This window comes from Lissotriton helveticus, chromosome 3_1 (assembly GCF_964261635.1).
Source record: "Lissotriton helveticus chromosome 3_1, aLisHel1.1, whole genome shotgun sequence".
Classification (NCBI taxonomy): Eukaryota; Metazoa; Chordata; class Amphibia; order Caudata; family Salamandridae; genus Lissotriton; species Lissotriton helveticus.
Window position 1 is genome coordinate 334343267 of NC_136061.1, and position 24347 is coordinate 334367613.

Consider the following 24347-nt stretch of genomic DNA (forward strand, 5'->3'; position numbering starts at 1 on the left):
AAACATGTACCAAAGAATATTTTCTTGTAGTTTGGGTAGTAATGTTATTTGGAAAGAAAGTGTTCCAAGAAGATTTGTGTCCTATATAAACCAGGGCATTTCCATAAGATCTTCAATTGTTGCTGTCCCCTCAAATCACTTGCTGACTAGATAGATTACATATCGTATGACAGCTGGTAGTCACGGTGTTATGATACATTCTCCCCAGTGGGCTTACTAACCCGGTAACTGGACGCAAAACCTTGTTCATTGTCTTTAAAGAATATGCAAGCAACAGACTATGGCCAGAGTAAATCAATTATTTAGACTTCATCGTTTGAATTTCAGACTAGACAAAACCAAGGGCTGAAGTATGTTAGTTTAGAGCTACCCAAGGAATTTCATCGTTCAAACCCAAGGTATCTGTAGACAATTTGTATATCCATCTTTGTTCTTTTAAGAACAAAAATTGGGATATATCACTTGTGTGAGATGGGATATGGGGTTTGTCCAAAACCGTCCAAGTGAAATCTGACTCAGAATGGTTAAGTTCCAAGAAATGTTTAGTCAACTTGGACACTGTTTTTTTGCAACAAAACAAGCTCTTATGTTCCTGCATTCTGGTTCGCACCTTTCGGGTCGTCATTCCGACGTACTTCTTATTACATGGGCAAGTTATTTGATAAATCAAATTTGTGCTGTTGCAGTTTGTCAATTGTTTGAGCACCCAAGGACGATCTGTTCCTATGTCTAGTTGTTCTGTGCGTGATGTCTGGGGGCAGACCGAACAAGACCCACAGGGATGATGCCCTGTCACAGCTGGAAGATCCCACAAGGTACCCACAGATCTTTTGGGTATATCTTTAGGACGGGTGTGAATCAACCTGTCTCTCAGGCTTGTAGCCCTCTTAAATGCAAACAAAGGGAAATCAATTTTATCATTGCTCGCATTTAGAACTTTCCAGTGGCGTTTAACAATGCGTTGTATTTGATTAGATCTTGTATTGAAAGTACTCACAAAGGTGATACGATCCAGAGGTGGTTTAACTACAGGTGGATCAAGTAGTGCTTGGTGATTATTGTTAGTTGCTCGTTTCAAGGAGCGTTTAACTAACTGTTTCGGATATTGTCTCTGGATCAACTGCTGGCTTAATAATTCTGCATGTTTTGAAAAAGTTTCTTTTGCCGAACAGTTACGTCTCACTCTGAGAAATTGCCCATATGGCAAGTTGTCTCTAAGGGCTTTCGGATGTTGACTCCCATACAATAAAAGGGAGTTCCTAGCCATCGGCTTGCGAAAAAGTTTGCTCTCGAGCCCGGCGCTGGTGGCATAAATGGACAAATCCAAGAAGGAGATTCTTTCCTTGTTTGATTCCATTGTAAAACGTAGATACCTGTTCTGTAGGTTAAGCCATTGGTGAAACAGGCAAATAGACCCCTTCCTTACCTCTTGTAGAGCGGGACCTCCTTCTTGTCCTGAGCTAGGTTCCAGGAGAGGTGAGGCACACTCCCTGTACAATATGGGTGAGTACAATGGAATGTTTTTTAATCACTATATGGATCTTAGTTATGGTTTTTTCCTCCTTTGTGATCCAAATCTATGTTGTTTGTTCCACACAGATGTACGACACGCCGAGTTGTTACAGAGGAGCATTTATTATACACTGACACATCGATATCCTTTTTTTGCACTTTAGTAAGACAGTAGCGAGTGATTAAGAACTGTGGCCCTGACGAAAGCCCTTGGTACTAGTCCGTTTGGGCTGAAACATGTTGGCCTTTTGAGAAGCAGTCATTTGTTCCAAACTGCTTCACTTGCTTGGTTTTAATAAGGAAGAGCACAATGCTGATTAAAGTTTCCTTTCATTGTTTCTCTATCCTGTTTTAATTCACACCACTTCTTTTTCTTTCGCACTGCACTCTTTCCATCTAGGTCAGAGCTCTGTGGTCGTCACAGTGCTTGAGGGTTTGACCCCGACGAGTCTGTGGTCTGGGACGGTCTTATTGATCAAAAGACATACCAGCCAGCTCTGGATGACCAAATGATAACAATTTGATCTACACAACATGTTGATGGAAATCCTTCCTCTCTGGAGGGGTTCATTCAAGCAATCACGGTGGATCACAGATCTGTGAGGTTTTATCTCCATTTCTATTTTAGGCACTAAGCGAGGTTTAGTGTTTAACACACTTGCTCACTTATACAGGAGCACAGTGAATGTAGACAATGGTATTTGGGCCAAGACTTATCATACAAAATAAGTGTTCCGTTCCAAAAAAAGGAGAGGCGTGATTGACCAAGCCAATCCAGCTAAGGTTACAAGATCTTATCACAAATCATAGAGTATCCCTCTTAGCATGCATAGGTCCTCACCCATCAAAGTTGCATGCTTCATCATCAGGCCGTGCTCCTCATTGGGCAGGCGCTGCAATGAACAATGGGAACCTGGAGGGGGCTCTTTGCCGGAGATCTTTTTTGGTCCATTTGTGCGATTGAAAATATTCAATCATCAGACTTATGCCCTCTAGAGTACCCTGCGCACATCTAAAAGTAGACCGGAGGAAAAGAATTGGCAGGTTAAACTTAACTAAGGGTATCTTAAAATAAGTTTTAATATTCCTAGATATCCTTGTTAAGGTTAAAAACAGGATATTGAACTCAACCAGAAATAATGTTACTCGAGTTCATTTAGAGGTAGACATGTTTCTTGCCTGGGTATCGCCACCTGGGATCAACGCCCATTCATCAGGCCCGTAACGATGGTATTTCTAATCTAGTTAGTGAGACCCCGATTGTGTCCTGGTAGTGCTCACCCGAAAAGTTCTATATAAAAAAAGTGTTTTCCTACATAAGAAAGTCATCGTAGTACTTGCATGAGATCTTTGTTTCCTCAATATTTGGAATACCATAGCCCACTGAAAATGGGACCCTTAGGGTATAGTTAAATAACAGGTCCCTTATTAGGCATTTGCCATCTCTGGAAACCATATGGTGCACCTACCCATGTCCACAACCTCGAATATTCAGTGCACCATGTGGTTTCCTGCCTATATGATGAAGCACGCAACTTTTTGTGGGTGAGGGTTTATCCACCTATCTGTGATAAGATCCTGTACACTTAGGTGGATTGGCTAGGTCAAATTTTTCAGTTCCTTCCTTTTTTTGGAATGTTATGCTTTTTCTGTATGATATGTGCTACTGTGCTGGACTGTGATTTAGGCAGGCTGGAGAGGGTGCAGACTTGGGGAGCACTGGTTGATGACATGAGGAAAGTGGAGCAGGAATCCACACCTAGCCCCCCCAGAGCCCATCCCGACCTGAAAGCACTGGCAACCAGGACCACGGGAGGAGACAGCTCGAGTAATGCGGGGAACACTGACACGCAGAGCTTTAAGACCGGAGGAGACGGGCAAGAACCACCGCATTTGGCAAATATAGATAGTGACCCAGTCCATAAACACAGCGAGAGACAATAGGTTTCCTAGTTGACAGCAGCGCAGGGTGGGAGTGGGAGCTGTTGGGGAAGTGAGGGCAGGGATATTGAAGCAACATACGAGGACCAATATACACATAAAACTGAAGTCCTAAGATATGCTTGAAGAATATAAGGTATACAATAAGTAGATAGAATAGATGTAACCTAGCTACGTGGCCTTTATTATTTATTACCTTTATTTGTTATTACCAATGCCATGAGAATAAGATATGTATTGTGAATGCCTAGACCGAAATGAAAATGCTAATAAAATCTGTTTTTAAAAAAGGGCAAATTAGCTCATTAAAATCCGGCACAGTGGCCCTACAAAAGAAGTCGTTCAAAGTCAGGCCACCAGCAGTAAGTGTTGTTCATCAGAGCGTCATGGATTAGTCTTTCTTTAAAAATACTCCACACCTGCAGAAAAGATCCTGACACTCAAAGAGGAGATGTTGTTTGCAAAGGATAGGAGGGCAGCTGATATGGTGAAAAATAAACACATCATCATTGTCACCATTGTCCCCAAAATGACAAAGCATGAGTCATGAGAGGTTCCAAGAAACAAAACAAGGGAGGGGACTGGCTGAAGGAGAAGAGGGCCAGTCAGATCAGGTTAGTTGACCTGAAAAAACAGAAACAGATCCACACATAAGAATGGAGCACTTGCAATCTATACTTTCCACCCACTTCCCAGACCCACTCGACAGATTCACTCGGTGAAAACCATTCCCTGGACCATATGGGAGACTAGCCCAACAGCAGGGCAAATAAATAGCTCAGCTACAAATGTGCAATTAGTAGTTAACTCTTTATTTTCTGTGACTCAGGAGATGGTCTTAAAAGAGATACCAGTCGATACAAAGTTGCTGATCTGCAATCTCTTTATTTTACTTGAGCAATTTACAGGCAGGGATACCCTCTCCCAGTCCTCTTCTGTCCTGTACTATAGAAGACTTTGTGCGACAGCTACATCCGCAATCATCCCTTTCCCTGAAGAACCATTAGGTTGCATCAAGCTTGTGAACAATGGAACTAAGAACTACACTCAGCAATAAACGACCATTCCTGGGCGTTCTGCTGCAAACAAACCAAATTTGCTTCTATAATTTACAGACATACGCTTTTACACTATAAATGTTCACTCCCTTTTACTATACTACTTGCTGAACTCTTGTCTCTCCTTGTTAGTTGTAAACTTCCTGACTTCTAACTCCTCATCACCTTGCCTGTCCTGGTTTGGCAATGCAAACATCCTGAAACTTCTAGGATGACCTGTCTAGAATTAAAAACTTTCCTAAAACAAGTAACATCACCATCCTGTGCTCTTCAGGCCCCTTTCGGCTCACTTTACTCATACACTGTCAGCCCAATTTAGGGGTCCGCCACCGCTTCTAAGAGACATGACATTCTAATTTTCCTTTCAGGCTAAGCTGAAATTGTGCCCCCACAGCCACTATGCTCATATATAGGCGGATGTATCCTGCAGTATTTGTGGGATGACCCGAAGGCCTAGAGGCTGAAGCGTGGTAAATGAGTGAAAAAAGTGACTAAGAGGTAAACACATGTATATATCATTGAACACATGTATACATCATACATGAACTCTGACCTTGGGACGCATGATTACATATAGTAAACAAACTCTGGTTGGATATACACACACATGCAGCCAGTATATAAACAGTGGCCCTGAGACGGTGACACTTACATACAAATTGTGAACTCTGGCCACGGAACCGGAATATATACATATCACGAAGCGAAGGGTGATCTTGAGTCTGTAACACTCACATATATTGTGTGAACTACGACTGTGAGAAGTGGGCTTACAAATACAATATGAGACCTCTCACCTGCGGCTCGGACACAAACGTACAGAGAGGGGGACACATAGATACATACACACACAGTATATGAACTCTCGCCCTAGAAACAGCGCTTGATGTTTCACCTTGGGAGTGTATCACGTAAATAACGTAAATAATGTATTTGAGCTATGACACCGAGGAGACACTACATACGGAGCATGTCTTTTAACCCTTGGATATTCACATTATTCGACATTACACGGCATCTATCCATTTAAAGCGCTGCTTTGAACACCCCTCTTTCTACCAATAAACTCCGGAGTCATGTCATAAACACAGGAGCAGGAAGAGAAGTAAACAGCCTTCTTTACTTTAGGTAGCTTCCAGTTCTTGCCCTATACCACGCCTCTATTCAACAATCAGGAGGCCTCTGGTTTAAGGAGAAGCGCGAGACCCTGTAATGTCACCAGAGGTCAAAGGATCATGAGTGATCTCACGTTCGACACCCTGGCATGTTGGCAATCACGGTCCACGCAAGCGCGCAGTACACGAACTCTGACACAAGCATCTACCGCATGAGTACATACATACAATAATGCGGACTGGAATATTGCCCGGAATCCGCCGGGTTCTACTTACAGGTCCGGGTTGGCATCATACAGAAAGTTCAAGTTGATTCCAATGGGCAGCTTTTTAGGTTTGCCTTCCTCTTGCAAGTTGGAGTCCATGGGGGCCCCGTTTTTGTCGGCGTCTTTTCCCTTCCTGTTCTCCTGGAGGCTGCGAAAACTGTCCTCGTCGTGAACTTCTAGCCGAAGAGGCCGGCCCTTGTCCTTCAGGGGTGTTGATGGACTATCCGAGTCGGAGTCGGAGTCGGAGTCCCGCGCGTTGCTCATCTTGGCTGACAGCTTCCCTCAGGCCTTGGAAGAAGGAGAGTCGAGGGGGCTTCAGAGTCAGACCCTCCACGTGTGGCGTAACCTGCAGGGAGGCAGAGAAAGAGACACTTGAGTCACTGGAGTCTAGGGTGCCGGCACTCAGGAAGCGGAGGGTGGACTCCTTCCTGCCTGCAGACGCAGCTGCAGAAGAGAGCCTGTGATAAGGAACCGAGACAGCCCAAAGCCTGGTTAGACCACATGACAAGCTGCCGCCCTCATCTTCCACTTCCGCTTAAGGTTACTACAGTGGTTCTGTGTCACGGCTTCTAAGCACTTTACAACTAACTACATTACAAGCAGGCCCGGCTCCAGGAATATTTATTTGGGTGGGCCAAAGGTACATTCGGGTGGGCCACTGCTGTTATATATCTAGCCAGGCCTGCTTCTGGGCCCTCCTTTCTCTCCATAGTCTTACAAGGCACAGTAAAACACACTCTTTTCCAAGTCACGTTCTAAATGTTATCACTCTCAAAAAGGGCTTTTCTTCTATGTAATGTCCCTTTGATGGGAAGAGGAGGTTTCTAAGGTGGGAGTATCATGCAAGTGACACTACTCGGGCTCCCTCTGTGCGAGCCTTCAGGGAGAAAACCCTCTTCATTACTACCTCCCCCTGACCCCTGACTCTGCAGCGCACTCCCCAAAAGGCTTGATTATCCACTTTTCTACCACCCCTCTCCATTACACCTTATCTCACAGCTGACCTTGGGCCCTAGCCCCATATCAGCCACCATTCAGTTCCACTTTCATTATTCCCAGTAAAAACAATAGTAAAATCACCTTCAAACTTGAAACATTGTATATAGAAGTAAATTTATTTAGCATGCATGTTAAAGTATGCTCCACAGTGGTCCTAATCGGCCCGCTTTAGTGCTGGTGCAAAAGTCTTTCTGACCTCTTTTTTACCTCTTTCTCAGTAGATAACTCAACTACCACCCTCCAACAGTGCCCTTCATTTCTCCGTAACCACTCCCCCTCATTGCCTCCTTCTCAGACTCCCTATCACCCTTCACCAGTGCCCCTCATCTCTCCGTAGCGCCCCCACACCCAGTGACCTCCTCCTCAGATTCCATCACTGCCACCCTCCACCAGTGCCCCTCATCTCTCTGTAGTTCCCCCCCACCCCATGACCCCATCATCGGATTCCCTAACTGCCACCCTCCACTTGTACCCCTCATTTCTGTGTAGCCCCCCACCCCACGACCTCCTCCTCAGAGTCCCTCACTTCTCCCTCTACCAGTGCCCCTCAACTCTCTGTAGTTCCCCCACCCCGTGACCTCCTCCTCGGATTTCATCACTGCCACCCTCCACCAGTGCCCCTCATCTCTCTGTAGTTCCCCCACCCCATGGCCTCCTCCTCGGCTTCCCTCACTGCCACCACCACTAGTGCCCCTCCTTTCTCCATAGCCCCCTCACCCCATGACCTCCTCCTCAAATTCACTCACTGCCATCCTCCACTAGTGCCCCAAATTTCTCCATAGCCCCCACCCCGTGACCTCCTCAAATTCACTCAATTTCAAAAAGTCTTTATTCGATTATACATCATAAAAGACAGCATACAAGTATACAACAACATAATACATAATACATAAAATCCCTTTAAAAAGATAAAACATTATTAAACAGTCAAAAAACGTATAAATCAATTATGCAAGACTTCATTGGAAAAATATTAAAAATTTCAGTCCATAGTGAGTAACCATAATAGCATATACTCAGAAAATTGTTTAGACAGTAACACATAAACTATGTGTCTTAGCATTTAGAATGGGAGATCTAGATCGAATTAATGAACCTTGTTCTTAGTATCCAGGCCCAGCCTAAATATTTAGCTATACCAGTAACTATCACGGGTGACAGATCTGTCCTTAATATCCTACTAGCGTGTTCAGCAGAGCGCGTGCCCAGAGTCCTACACACAGGACTTAACCACTTGGATCTCGGGGCAACGTACAATGGGCAGACAAAAAGAAAGTGATTTATACTTTCAACCTGACCTGGACACCTAGGGCAGTATCCTAACCCACCCAAACCCCACGATTTGGTAAACTCCTTTAAGGGCAAAGAACCGCATCTAAATTGATGGAATAATTTGCGGTCCAAAGGCTTGGTTATGACATCCCAATATTTTTCAAGGCAAGGGACATCCTTTATGACAATAAAAGAGCCAGTAAGATTGCTAGCAGACAGCCCCGAATGTCTTTTTTTGTATAACCCAGTCCCAATATTGAGTTTTCAAATCTTTCTTGGAGGGGAAGGTTGCAGTAGCGGGGTTTAACCATAGTTCTTCAAGCCCCAGGGCACCAAGCGTAATTCTTAAGTCCTTGAACCAGCCCAAATTATGTGCACCTGTAAGCTCTCTAACCTCAATGCAAGCCTGCGCATAGAGATGAAGTTCGGGCGTTGTCCAAAGACGGCGCCAGAGTGCTAACGGACGCAATCTGGCTATGTCCTCCACAGGCTGGCACCCAAGATCATACAGAAGTGGGATCCGCGGTGTAGACTGTGGGAGGCCAGAGGCCACCCTGAGGAATTTATTTTGTGCAACTTTTAAAGGGTCAAGGTTGCTATAACCCCAGAGCTCTGCCCCATACAGGACAGATGGTAAAACTTTCACTCCCTATATCTTCATAAGAGGGGACATGGGCCGGGTAAAGGAAATTTTATGTTCTTTAATCAGGGCACCACCTATCTGTGCGTGCTTTAATGCCAGTATATCAACCTGTTGAGACCAACTAAGGGTCTCACTTAGCGTAACTCCGAGGTAGGTAAAATGTTTAGTCTGTTCAAGTGGTGTGCCCCCCATGGTGACCCTAGTTGAAATAGGAGTATGACCTCTAAGTATCATACATTTTGTTTTGACACGTTCACCTCTAGCTCATGCTCGCTGCAAAACAATTCAAATCTTGACAGGGCCAGTTGGAGACCCTGTCTGGTCTTAGAGATTAGAAGAGTGTCGTCAGCGAACATGAGCAGAGGGATTTTCATACCAACCAGGGACAGGGCATCAGTGGGATAGTTAATAAAATAATTTATAACCCCATTGATATATAATGAAAAAAGGGTAGGGGCTAAAACACACCCTTGCCTTACACCTTTCAGAACTGGGAATTTATCCGTTACCTCCCCTGGTTTACCCCAGCGTACTTGAGCATAAGTATAAGCATGTAAATTCATCAAAAGGCGAACAAGGGGGACTGGCATACCCAGCTTTGCTAGACAGTTCCACAAACTTGCCCTTGGGACAAGATCAAAAGCAGACCTTAAGTCCACAAAGGCTGCGTAAAGTATGCCTTTACCTAGGATAACTGTCTTCCAATAAAGAAGGATGAACCGTAGGACCTGATCTAGGGTACTCACGTGGGCCCGAAACCCTGCCTGAAGTGGAGTAAGAATATTGTATTCAGAGATCCAGTCCGAATCCTGCCAAGTACAAGGCGGGCTATGATTTTTTGGACAGCATCTATAAGGCTGATCGGCCGATAGTTGGAAGGAATCGACCAATCGCCTTTTTTGTAGATTGGCAGGATTTCTGCCCCATACCAGGACTCAGGGACCTTAGCACCAGAGGCTAGGGCATTTGCCAGTTGGACAATATAAGGGACCCAAAGATCCTGGTCATTCTGAAATATATCGGCTGGTATACAATCCGGGCCAGGGGCCTTACCCCTTGGTATAGATTGCAAGACAAGTTTACCTCACTGCTCGTGAACGTAAGAGGAGCAGCCATCAAGGGGCATGGAATATCTACCAGGGCAGTACTATGATTCCTAAATTGTTCCTCAAAGTAACATACCCATTGATGTTGGCCTACTGAAGCGGGGCTAGGACGGTTTTCCTGGGATAAACCCCATTTCAATAGATGCCAAAACTGTCGCATGTCCCGCGAGCCACAAGCTTCAGATAATGATAGCCACCGTTCCTCGTCCCAATTTTTCTTGGCTTTAAATTTGGCATCTTTATATGCCTTTCTACAGGACCTAATTAGACTAGGGTTTTTTTGCTTAATTGCTGTAAACAAGTCAACGTGGGTCTGGCGACACTCCTCATTAAAACCTGTTTTTGTTTTCAATTTCCCCCTCCTACCTTGTTTAGAAATTGACTTCACATTCAAACAGCTTTTTTAGTTCCACAAATAAGCTGGTGTGAATGTTGGAAATAGAAACATTGATATCAACCTGTGACTCGCATTTAAGGATATCCTCCAGGGAGTTAGCTACCAGAGTTCTAATCACTTTACGAGCCTCATCATTAACAGAAATTCGTGGCCAGCGTACCCTTCTCAGGTCGTTGCCAAGTATGACTTCATCCTGAACAGCATTTATAATAGGACTTTTTGACCCATTAAAGATCTGATCCCTAAATTCCACAACCAACGGGTCATGATCACTTTCCGGGCGAGGCATCACCTCCATATCCTTAACTGCAGCCCACAGCGTAACATCTACTAAAATATAGTCAATGCGACTACTGTGTCTGCCGTTATTAAAGGTGTGTCTGCCCGTCCTATCTGATTGCATTCTACCATTTAATGCACGCAAGCCCTGGTCCAGACACAACCCTTTTATGAACGTAGCAGCTTGTGTCCATTTGCCAATCGGCAATAGCTCTAGCTGAGGAATCCCCCATATCATATCTTCAGCCTCAGTAAGTGAGGCATCATCTGCACTCAGGGGTTCGAAGCAGGAATTAAAATCCCCCATCACAACCCTAGGCCCCTCTGCCCGTACACCAGACAGAAAATCATCAAGAAGACGAAGGGTAGGAGAAACCCTTCCACCCTGGATGCCCCTAACGTAGGTGTTAATTAAGAGGAAGTTAAGGCCTTGGGTAGATTTTACGCTAACTATTAAAATATCAGGGCTGTCGATCGAGACTTCCTCCACAATGACACCCTCAAACTGACGCACCCAAATAGTCAAACCTCCCATTGCACGACCTCTATGTCCTTTGATTGCCGGCTTACTAAAATTTAAGAAGCCAACAAAGAACACTGGTAAAAGAGCCCATGTTTCTTGGAATGACCATACATCACCTTGTTGTATAAATTTCACCCAATCCGGAATACACATACGGGACTCAAGCCCAGCTATTTTCCAACTGCCTACCTTTGTGCCACTTACGGCCACCTGATCAATAGTTATGGCCTTAGAATGTGGAGATATGACATCACAGGGTGAAAAAAGTACATTGTCATCAAACAACCCCCTATAGCTAGGTGTAACCTGTAGGGGTATAACATCACTCCTTATGTCCATTGTAACCAGACCATCCTCAACATAGTCTATCAACACTGGTTCCCGACTACCAACAAGGGACTCCTCATTGGGACCAGTCGTCTTGTCTGCAGCCTCAAGAGTCGCTACATTCTGAACCTCCACATTAGTTCCCAATTCCGTACCCCACGCCTCAACCAAAGGGTCAAGCTTCCCATTACCACAGTATAGAGGCTTGACCTTTAACGCTTTATCACAGGGAGTAACAGTACCTAGGGTAAAAAGAATACCCGTACAATCTAAGTTACCCACTGGAACTATTTGTGGAATATCAAGTCAGTCATTGTAATCCAACCCTGATAGAGATTCAAACAAATTATGAAGCGGGATATTCCAGTACTCATTATAGATGGAATGATTAGTACGATTGTATGGTAAGGAAAAATGACATGGGGGTTGATAACTGGAGCTAGGTGGAAAAGGAGTTGTAGGATTATTAACCGGATAGGCAAAACGGGATGTATGGTCAACCAAATTTTGGGGGTGGACATACCTACTTGATCTAGTGTAAACAGGGCGACCAACCAAGGCCTCTGGATAGAAGTAGCTTAAGTTCCGTGTAGTAATGCCACCTTCCTTATTCCCTGAGTACCAGTCACTAATATGTGTAACAACTCTATGATCTTTAAAGTTGATAATCACGATGTCTCCATCTATATCTTTTGGACGTAGACCTACCCAGTGACATCTTCTTACTGAAATAATCACTCCATTTAAGTGAGCAGGGATGGGTCTATTTGCTCTCAGCCAATGGATGACCTTGTTTTTTTAAATTTTCATTTTGCTCCAGGCCACCATTTGAGATTGGAGGAACACCAGTTAAGACAATCACAAATTTGGCCGAATCAGGGGGTAGATCCACTGTATTTCTACGATTAAAAGATGCTCTTTGGTTTGAGGTTTTACTTTTATCTACCCCAGGAAACATGGTAACCTTATTTGCGGATGGATTAGGAATCTTAACAGCCATAACAGGCTTATCTTTAACTGGCTTTGGTGCTAACATTGGATTAGGAAATTTAAGGGGGGCATTTCGATTGTTAAGAATTTTATTATCAATCTTTTTTACAACTTTACTTGGGGTTGGGGTGGAAGTCAAAGTACTGGGCTGACCCTTTGGTTGGGACTGGACCTTGGGTTTGGTTGAAGGGGAATGTGCTAAGCCCAATAAGCTATCTATTTTTTTCCCCATGATCCTTACTCTCTCCATTAAGGGAAGCATATACGCTTTTAGAAGTTTATCGAAAAGATCAATATGCTCTTGTTTAGATATATACTGTAATTCATCAGGGAGAGTTGATGATGGGTGAATACCCAGTGTTATCTCCCCCACTGGAAGATCAGTTTTATTGGTATTAAACTTTGCAGGGGGTGGAGGAGGAGAAGAGCCCTGATAGTTTGGGCCTTTTCTTTTAACACCACCCTTTTTCCTTTTTTTCCTAGGGGGGGAGCAAACAACCCTTTGAGTATTACTTGAATTAGACCCAGTATTTAACGGGATCTCCTCCACGGGAGCTACACTGTCAACTGAATGATTGGTAAGAGTAGAATGAAGTTGTGAAGCTATAGTCAGAGTGGCAGGGGTATTTAAATCAATAAGGCTGTTAGAAACAACAATTGGAGGGCTAATTAAAATACCTTCACTATTTGAGGCTGAGTGAGCAAGCGTTGTATTTTGCACATGAAAAATACTGGGAATTTGATCAGTACTAAGTGGATCGATATCTCCATCCAGCCTACCTACACTGCCCAAAAACTGTGAATTACTTAAATCTGGTGGAGTAGACAAAAGTTTATTCTGTTTAAGATGTTCTATTGAGCGACGGCGCTCGGCACGTCGCTCCGCCAGAAGGAGTTCTTTATCAATTTCCTTGTGAGCTTTCTCGAAATATTTATCGAGCGGGCCAAGGATCGAAACTCCGACACAGGAGGACAGTGAACTAGGCATAACTACGTTGGCACCAAACATATAAAAAAAAAAAAAAACCTTGCACTCACTAACCTGTGCACAACAAAGCGGTCCTCAGAGACCGGGCCCAGCCCAACCTCGATCAACCACGGACGGCCACAGACGGTCCCGCCCTTGTCCCGGGCTTCTCCCGGGACGCTCCCGCGCGTTCCCGCGCAGCGGTTATCTGATAAAGCTATAAGGGGCTGGGGGGCGTGGCCAGCAGGGAGAGCGGACCAGGTGTAGGCAATGGTCTGAGCAGGGGCTCCTGGGAAACGGAGTCCCTCCTGCTCTGCTCGCAGCCCTGCTGAAATCCTTCAATGCCCTTCACACTAAAGCCCAAATGATTGACAGCTCTCCCCTTCACTGCGATGCAGGACCCGCAAAGCGGGTCCGGCGAGCAGTTCGGTGTCCAGAGGGGTCAGTGGAAACAAAGACAAGTGGCAGCCTGCTCCTCGCAGACCAGGAACACAGCAGCAACAGTCAGGTTTTCACCACACAGGGGCGGGGGGCGTGGCCAGCAGGGAGAGCGGACCAGGTGTAGGCAATGGTCTGAGCAGGGGCTCCTGGGAAACGGAGTCCCTCCTGCTCTGCTCGCAGCCCTGCTGAAATCCTTCAATGCCTTTCACGCTAAAGCCCAAATGAGTGACAGCTCTCCCCTTAATTGCGATGCGGGACCCGCGGAGCGGGTCCGGCGAGCAGTTCGGTGTCCAGAGGGGTCAGTGGAAACAAAGACAAGTGGCAGCCTGCTCCTCGCAGACCAGGAACACAGCAGCAACAGTCACGAAAGGTCCCACGAAGTTAAAAAAAAACGGAGGTTTTCACCACACAGGGGCGGGGGGCGTGGCCAGCAGGGAGAGCGGACCAGGTGTAGGCAATGGTCTGAGCAGGGGCTCCTGGGAAACGGAGTCCCTCCTGCTCTGCTCGCAGCCCTGCTGAAATCCTTCAATGCCCTTCACGCTAAAGCCCAAATGATTGACAGCTCTCCCCTTAACTGCGATGCGGGACCCGCGAAGCGGGTCCGGCGAGCAGTTCGGTGTCCAGAGGGGTCAGTGGAAACTAAGACAAGTGGCAGCCTGCTCCTCGCAGACCAGGAACACAGCAGCAACAGTCACTCACTACCGCCCTCCACCAGTGCCCCTCATCTCTCTGTAGTTTCCCCACCCCATGACCTCCTCCTCAAAATCCCTCACTACTACCCTCCACCAGCTCCCCTAATCTCTCTGTAGTTCCCCCAACCTGTGACCTCCTCCTCTGACTCCCTCACTGCCACCCTCCACCAGTGCCCCTAATCTCTCCATAGTTCCCCCCAACCCTTGACCTCCTCCTCGGACTCCCTCACTGCCACCCCACACTAGTGCACATCATCTCTCTGTAGTTCCCTCCCACCCCATAACCTCCTCCTCGGCTTCCCTCACTGCCACCCTCCACTAGTGTCCCTAATTTCTCCACAGCCCCCCCACCCCATGACCTCCTCCTCAGATTTGCTCACTGCCACCCTCCACCAGTGCCACTCATCTCTCTGTAGTTCCCCCCCACCCCATGACCCCCTCATCGGATTCCCTAACTGCCACTCTCCACCAGTGCCCCTCATTTCTCTGTAGCCCCCCCACCCCATGACCTCCTCCTCAGAGTCCCTCACTGATCCCTCTACCAGTGCCCCTCAACTCTCTGTAGTTCCCTCCACCCCATTACCTCCTCCTAGGATTTCCCCACTGCCACCCTACACCAGTGACCCTCATCTCACTGTAGTTCCCCCACCCCATGACCTCCTCCTCGGCTTCCCTCACTGCCACCTCCACTAGTGCCCCTCATTTCTCCATAGCCCCCCACCCCATGACATCCTTCTCAGATTTCCTCACTGCCACCCTCCACCAGTGCCCCTCATCTCTCTGTAGTTCCCACCACCCCATTACCTCCTCCTCAGATTCACTCACTGCCACCCTCCACCTGCGCCCCTCATCTCTCTGTAGTTCACCCCAACCCGTGACCTCCTCCTCTGACTCCCTCACTGCCACCCGCCACCAGTGCCCCTCAACTCTCTATAGTTCTCCCCCACCCAGTGACCTCCTCCTTGGCTTGCCACATAAGCCAATGAGTATTACAAGGTGTAGAAATCACGTCATCCACACTGGTGGGCAGTATATTTTATGAGGGTTTGGTCTGGAGAAGCACAAACTCAGGATTTAAAGAGTACTCCAGTGGTTGGGGCTGGATAAAAAGGTATAACTGCCCAAACGAACTATTTTTAGTAACATTAGAATGTTGAAAGAATGGAGAAGTTCTAACTGTATCACAATACAAAAAAAGCGATGTTTGTATGCAGCTCTTTGATGGCAGTTCATAGGTCACTGTCCTATGTCAGGATAGTAACTTGTGAACTGCAAGTACCATAAGGATATCTGTGACTGAGGTAGTTACCCACTGAGCTATTCCTATAAAATTCAGTTTATCTGCATTTAAAAACTACCAACAGTTTATCCCAAACACGCTCCTATAAAATTCAGTTTATCTGCATTTAAAAACTACCAACAGTTTATCCCAAACACGCCACACAAAGTTTTCACACGTACTATTCAACAAAGAAACTTATTAGACTCATGGCCTCTCTGTTTTATCTCCCCACATCAAACACAATCTCGAATAGATCATATTTGTATTTCACGCAAAATCTCCCAGTCCTTATGTTCTGCTGACATAGGCCCTATCCTCATTTCGGATCATGCACCTGTTTCAATTCAACTAGACATTCTAAATCAATCCACATTACCAAAAAAATGGCATTTCAATAATTCCCTACTCCTTGACCCTAAGTTCAATTCATCTTTTACCTCTTTCGCTCAAGAGTTTTTTCATATTAATTTAACGAGTGATGTCTCTTCTCATACAGTTTGGGACGCCCACCACTCGGGATTTTATCATTAGATTTGTGTCAAATAAGCTTAAAATTTCCCGCGTACTACATTATACACTTCTTGCTAAGATGAAAAATCTTGAGCATTCATTCCACACTTCCAAGTCGAAGGAGTCCCTTAAAAATCTCATCAATGCAAAAATCACTTTTCACGAATCCACTACCGAACAGGCCTTCCTATTCTTACTGAAATCCTCAGCGAAGTATTATGGTGGCCAAAACAAATCTGGCAAACTTTTAGCCAATTATCTAAAGATTAAACAACAGAAACTCCATATTGATTCCATTATTGATGATAGCCAAGTATCGAAATTCAAAGACACTGAAATACTCCAAGAATTTCCTAATTTTTATCAATCCATTTACACACTGGAGAACACACCCTCTGATACAGACATATCCCAATATTTCTCCGCGATTCAAAAACATATTAATCCCCACTTAGATTTATCTTCTTTGGAAGCTGAACTTACACAAAAAAAAATGCTAAATGCTTTAAAAACTCTTAAAAAAGACAAGGCCCCAGGCCCAGACGGTTTTACAGTAGAGTTTTATTTACATTTTGCTCATCTATTGCTCCCACTCTTGCACACTCTTCTTTCTTCCTTTATTGCTTCTTGTAATTCTACTGGCTCTTTTTCTGAAGCCTTGATCTGTTTAATACCAAAGACTGATAAGGATGTACGTTACTGTAAGAACTATAGACCTATAGCCTTAGTTAACGTAGATTATAAAATGTTCTCAAAAGCCCTAGCCCTAAGATTAGAACCACATCTTCCCATGCTGCTTGGAAAAGAACAATCAGGTTTTGTCAAACGCCGTAACATCACTGACAACACGCGCTTATTCTTTGACATTCTATCTAAATCATCACATTATCCAGACTCCTTGCCAGCAATTGCATTAGATGCAGAAAAGGCCTTTGATAGGGTTTATTGGCCTTTTATCTTCCATGCTCTCAAGTGGTTTGGACCGAAAATTATTTCTGTAATATCCCTACTTTACTCCGAGCCCAAAGCCGCCATATCTACTAATGGCCTCATCTCCCCCTATTTTAATCTTAAACGAGGTGTACGCCAAGGTTGTCCCTTGTCTCCTTTTCTTTTCAATTTGGCCTTAGAACCCTTTCTCTCTAGAATACGCCGGAATAACTCAATCACAGGTTTTGTTTCGAACCCCCAGCAAATTAAGTTGGCTGCATACGCTGACGATATTTTAGTTTTTCTCTCCCAACCACAATCTTCACTTACTGATTTCATGGGAGAGGTGGAAGCCTATGGATTGGTATCTGGCTATAAACTGAACAGAGGGAAATGTGAGATATTACCCTTAATCAAATACACCTTTAAAGACGATTTTAAGATCTCCAACTTTACTTGGAACCCTAAACATATAAAATATCTTGGCATTTGGTTCTCTTCCTCTATACAGACATCTATCTCTTTAAACATGGCCAAATGTTCTGCAAACCTTAAATCATTGGTCACAAGATGGCATCCCCTTTATCTTTCCTGGTGGGGTCGTTTAGACACCATTAAAATGATGTTGACTCCAATAGTTTTGAATACCCTTTCTAACATTCCACTTTCCATTCCATCTAAATTCTACCAAAAGATTAATTCTATTTTGACCTCTTTTCTATGGAACGCTAAAAAATCAAGAGTGGTGTTACAGAAATTAACAAGACCAAAATTTGAAGGCGGTGTTAACTTCCCTCATTTTTCCAATTATCATAAACCCTTCCAACTACGACAACTATCGAATCGGATCACTAATCAATCCGAGGATAAACCTCTCTGGGTGGATCTTGAGACCTCATTTTAGCTCCCTTTTCATTTCAGGAATATCTCTCCTTTACTCGCAAACCACCAAAGCTGTCTACTCGCATAATCAAGCAATCCTGTAAACTACTGTTCACTGCACCCCACTTAGCAGTACATAATTTAGACACTTTTCTTAACTCTACTATTTGGAACAATAAAGAAATTCTTCTCAATAGGAAAGCTATATATTGGAAGGTGTGGAGAAACAAGGGCCTAATCTGGGTGCATCAATTTTACGATCAGGGCAAATCCACTCTATTTTCGCAATTGCAAACTCTTTATCATCTACCTTCTTCCTTTAAACCTAAATTTTTGTCCCTGCAGACCGCAATACTTGATAATTATGCCAAACTTAAATCTTTACCTTCCTCACCTTTGCACCCTCTTTTCCTGTGGCATCACCTTCTGTACATAAACCCCAAAGCGTCCACCATTTATTCCTGGTTAATGATACCTCCTGTGGTCCAAGATAAAACCAAAGTAGAACTCTTGTGGGAATCCGAACTGGAAATGACTTGGCCTATTTCTTTTTGAAACAGAATTTGGACGAAATTTAGGAAATCATCCAGAGCAGACAGCACAATACAAACACTCTTCTTTATTTAAAATAGATTGTTCCTTACCCCTGCATAGTTACATAAAATACACAATACAAATCTCAACAATTGCTGGACATGTTCCCAGGCTGATGCTGATCTCCATCATATGTTGTTCACATGTCCGCATGTTCTTATATTTTGGAAACAGATCTGATACCAAATCAACAATATATTTCATACCACACTTCCCCTCTCCCCCACAAACATTTTTCTAGGTAGCTTAATTTTGGACTGAAAAACGAGTCAATCTCAGCTACCACTCGTGAATTTGTTAATAGCTGTATCTTTTCAGCAAATATCACAAAATTTAAAAGGATTCCTCTAAATTGTCCTATTTAGCTTGATGGTATGCCGTATGTCACAACCATTGCCTCGATACAGCACTCGTTCATCCTCTCTCTCTTGCCACTAAACGTTCTCATCTTTGGGGCCCACTCACACAATTTCTAGATGACACAGTTAAAATAACTTCTTTACCTGCTCCCTCACAGCAAGAAGTTATCAAGCATCGCTGACCTTCTACAATTTGTCTATATTTATGTTTGATTTATCATCTTTCATAATATATGTATATATATATATACATATTCTCCACAGTGTTAGTTTCCACGGGGAAAAAAACCTTTGGCCACACCAGGAAACTTCGTTAAAATTGCCTTTATTGAGATGAAACAAGCGGCTTGCGGCTCAGTCCTTGACATGTTTCATTCCGCCTGGAACTTTTTCAAAAGGTAAGCCTCGCTCTGTGTCACTCCCCAGTCCGATGTTTTTTGTGCAATTCATTTGCCTCCAATGGCATTTATTTGTGGAATCACTTCCTGTTTGAAATGCATTTTGGGACTTGTGGTCGTGTCTTACTCCGTGACCCCTTGATTCACAGTCCGAGTTTTCTAGTTATTTCTGTTGTCTTTGGGGGTCTCCCTCGGTGTTGTTGTTCCAATTAGGTTGATATTTTTCATAACCCCGTCGTACTCGTGAGTCAAGGAGTCCGTTTCAATTATTTATAACCCTCCAGTGGGTAGAGCGTTGCGCAGCTGTTGTGCAGTGCTTCAGTTGCATCAATTAGGCACGGAGCTTCCCCGGGTCAGTCTGCCTTTGAGATTGACACCAGAACCAAAACCGAGGTAAGGTCCCCGGCGGCACCAATCTCCCTTCTTCGGTTTTACCGACTTTACAAACGCTGGTTCAATGCGGGAGATTGCCGGCGCTCTTGTGGTGGTGTTAAGCCTTCGGCTGAACCAAGCCGATATATATTCTCCACAGTGTTAGTTTCCACGGGGAAAAAAACCTTTGGCCACACCAGGAAACTTCGTTAAAATTGCCTTTATTGAGATGAAACAAGCGGCTTGCGGCTCAGTCCTTGACATGTTTCATTCCGCCTGGAACTTTTTCAAAAGGTAAGCCTCGCTCTGTGTCACTCCCCAGTCCGATGTTTTTTGTGCAATTCATTTGCCTCCAATGGCATTTATTTGTGGAATCACTTCCTGTTTGAAATGCATTTTGGGACTTGTGGTCGTGTCTTACTCCGTGACCCCTTGATTCACAGTCCGAGTTTTCTAGTTATTTCTGTTGTCTTTGGGGGTCTCCCTCGGTGTTGTTGTTCCAATTAGGTTGATATTTTTCATAACCCCGTCGTACTCGTGAGTCAAGGAGTCCGTTTCAATTATTTATAACCCTCCAGTGGGTAGAGCGTTGCGCAGCTGTTGTGCAGTGCTTCAGTTGCATCAATTAGGCACGGAGCTTCCCCGGGTCAGTCTGCCTTTGAGATTGACACCAGAACCAAAACCGAGGTAAGGTCCCCGGCGGCACCAATCTCCCTTCTTCGGTTTTACCGACTTTACACACGCTGGTTCAATGCGGGAGATTGCCGGCGCTCTTGTGGTGGTGTTAAGCCTTCGGCTGAACCAAGCCGATATATATTCTCCACAGTGTTAGTTTCCACGGGGAAAAAAACCTTTGGCCACACCAGGAAACTTCGTTAAAATTGCCTTTATTGAGATGAAACAAGCGGCTTGCGGCTCAGTCCTTGACATGTTTCATTCCGCCTGGAACTTTTTCAAAAGGTAAGCCTCGCTCTGTGTCACTCCCCAGTCCGATGTTTTTTGTGCAATTCATTTGCCTCCAATGGCATTTATTTGTGGAATCACTTCCTGTTTGAAATGCATTTTGGGACTTGTGGTCGTGTCTTACTCCGTGACCCCTTGATTCACAGTCCGAGTTTTCTAGTTATTTCTGTTGTCTTTGGGGGTCTCCCTCGGTGTTGTTGTTCCAATTAGGTTGATATTTTTCATAACCCCGTCGTACTCGTGAGTCAAGTAGTCCGTTTCAATTATTTATAACCCTCCAGTGGGTAGAGCGTTGCGCAGCTGTTGTGCAGTGCTTCAGTTGCATCAATTAGGCACGGAGCTTCCCCGGGTCAGTCTGCCTTTGAGATTGACACCAGAACCAAAACCGAGGTAAGGTCCCCGGCGGCACCAATCTCCCTTCTTCGGTTTTACCGACTTTACACACGCTGGTTCAATGCGGGAGATTGCCGGCGCTCTTGTGGGTGTGTTAAGCCTTCGGCTGAACCAAGCCGATATATATTCTCCACAGTGTTAGTTTCCACGGGGAAAAAAACCTTTGGCCACACCAGGAAACTTCGTTAAAATTGCCTTTATTGAGATGAAACAAGCGGCTTGCGGCTCAGTCCTTGACATGTTTCATTCCGCCTGGAACTTTTTCAAAAGGTAAGCCTCGCTCTGTGTCACTCCCCAGTCCGATGTTTTTTGTGCAATTCATTTGCCTCCAATGGCATTTATTTGTGGAATCACTTCCTGTTTGAAATGCATTTTGGGACTTGTGGTCGTGTCTTACTCCGTGACCCCTTGATTCACAGTCCGAGTTTTCTAGTTATTTCTGTTGTCTTTGGGGGTCTCCCTCGGTGTTGTTGTTCCAATTAGGTTGATAATTTTCATAACCCCGTCGTACTCGTGAGTCAAGGAGTCCGTTTCAATTATTTATAACCCTCCAGTGGGTAGAGCGTTGCGCAGCTGTTGTGCAGTGCTTCAGTTGCATCAATTAGGCACGGAGCTTCCCCGGGTCAGTCTGCCTTTGAGATTGACACCAGAACCAAAACCGAGGTAAGGTCCCCGGCGGCACCAATCTCCCTTCTTCGGTTTTACCGACTTTACACACGCTGGTTCAATGCGGGAGATTGCCGGCGCTCTTGTGGCGGTGTTAAGCCTTCGGCTGAACCAAGCCGATATATATTCTCCACAGTGTTAGTTTCCACGGGGAAAAAAACCTTTGGCCACACCAGGAAACTTCGTTAAAATTGCCTTTATTGAGATGAAACAAGCGGCTTGCGGCTCAGTCCTTGACATGTTTCATTCCGCCTGGAACTTTTTCAAAAGGTAAGCCTCGCTCTGTGTCACTCCCCAGTCCGATGTTTTTTGTGCAATTCATTTGCCTCCAATGGCATTTATTTGTGGAATCACTTCCTGTTTGAAATGCATTTTGGGACTTGTGGTCGTGTCTTACTCCGTGACCCCTTGATTCACAGTCCGAGTTTTCTAGTTATTTCTGTTGTCTTTGGGGGTCTCCCTCGGTGTTGTTGTTCCAATTAGGTTGATATTTTTCATAACCCCGTCGTACTCGTGAGTCAAGGAGTCCGTTTCAATTATTTATAACCCTCCAGTGGGTAGAGCGTTGCGCAGCTGTTGTGCAGTGCTTCAGTTGCATCAATTAGGCACGGAGCTTCCCCGGGTCAGTCTGCCTTTGAGATTGACACCAGAACCAAAACCGAGGTAAGGTCCCCGGCGGCACCAATCTCCCTTCTTCGGTTTTACCGACTTTACACACGCTGGTTCAATGCGGGAGATTGCCGGCGCTCTTGTGGTGGTGTTAAGCCTTCGGCTGAACCAAGCCGATATATATTCTCCACAGTGTTAGTTTCCACGGGGAAAAAAACCTTTGGCCACACCAGGAAACTTCGTTAAAATTGCCTTTATTGAGATGAAACAAGCGGCTTGCGGCTCAGTCCTTGACCTACTTGCGCAATGAATTTTTTCGTTAGCACTAAATTACGAATGTACCATTCCGACCCACTGGGGTATTAATTTTTCCATTTATGTATGCATCGCAATTGAGGCAGCCCACTTGGGCAATACTGTGTTGTTTTCCCCGTCAGCTATCTTAAGGCGCATGACTGTTGGCTTTATGACGGGTAACTTTCAGCTATTGTTAGCAGGGTGAACATATAGCGTAGCGGGCTGGTTCACCACGAATAATACTCTTTTGAGGTTAAGGGTTCGCTTCCTCTATCAGCTAGGTCGCTTTAACCTTGTTATATATTTTTTCAAATGTTATGTTTTGAATTATGATTTACGTGAGTGGTGCACATTATTACTTTACTACTCAAATGTCTCATCATTGAACCCAGTAATGCAAGTAATATGTAATTTCCTGATGTTAAGGATATATGCAGTGCGTAAAGCGCAGGTCACGAACACTCATTTACAATTATAATCGGTGTGAAATATGAGCAGTGATGTTTTGCTTTCACCATAACAAACACAGATATAAGGTCACTTATAATGTTAACACTATCGAAAAGTATGTAAATGACAAAGTATTTTGTTTATGTTTTTTATCACGTGACATATTTTTTTACTTTATTACAAACACTATTATGCACAAAGTTTGCCCGTGATGAAGGAGTAGGCTTACTCCGAAACACGTAGGACGTTGCATCTGCATTAAACTGCACCATTTATTGAGGCCACGGCTCCTGTGTTATTCTTTCTGAGACTACGAGAAAGACGACGCTGGTAAAGTGTGTTGAATGTTTGGGGGTGGCTACCCCTGCCGTGAGCCCGCCGACACAGAGGCAAAGGTCCAGCTAAAAGTCTGTGTTTATATATATATATATATACATATATTATGAAAGATGATAAATCAAACATAATTATAGACAAATTGTAGAAGGTCAGCGATATATATATATATATATATATACATATATATCATTTATTCATTTTATTTAAAATTGTGTATTTCTGTCATATTTTGCTACCTGTGAACCTTTGACTGTATTCTTATCCGCTTATATATTATCCTTTTACCATTGTAATGGATATTATACATCATTAGTATTCTTTAGTACACCCTTATGCAACTTTGTATCAACAAATAACTGCATTTACGAAGTATTGTTTTTATGACCATATTAATTTTTTTCAATAAACCTTTTCTTGAACTTAAAAAAAACTACCAACAGACAAATGGTTGCTTTGCATCAGGATCGTAAATCACCAGTTATCTGAACAGTTTTTATTGTTGTTGTTCATCGGTGGCAGATTAACTGCGAGGGCCAAGGCTCATGTTTGGGTGGGCCAAGCTCATGTTTGGGTGGGCCTGGGCCACCTGGCCCACCCTCTAGAACCGGGCCTGATTACAAGGGCTACCAAAAGCATCCACGAACGCTCCCGGCATGCTCTTTGTTATTACCCTTGCTTTCCTTTCGTTACTGCACGGCCGTCTTTGCCCATGTCTATTTTTAGGAGTCGCCTAAGACAGCGTTAGCTTATGTTGTAACACACAATACACAAATAA

General features: G+C 44.5%; 1 protein-coding gene across 2 annotated transcripts in view; it reads right to left on the bottom strand.

The window, feature by feature from the left end:
* The window catches only part of LOC144822436 (transient receptor potential cation channel subfamily V member 1-like), a 572663-nt gene that overhangs the window by 294492 nt on the left and 253824 nt on the right, over positions 1 to 24347 (bottom strand). For both annotated transcript variants that reach the window (XM_078679954.1, XM_078679956.1), the window contains exon 2: positions 5903 to 6238. In XM_078679954.1, coding sequence (XP_078536080.1) covers positions 5903 to 6156 — 254 coding nt within the window. In that variant the 5' untranslated portion in view covers positions 6157 to 6238. The remainder of the gene's footprint in view (positions 1 to 5902; positions 6239 to 24347) is intronic.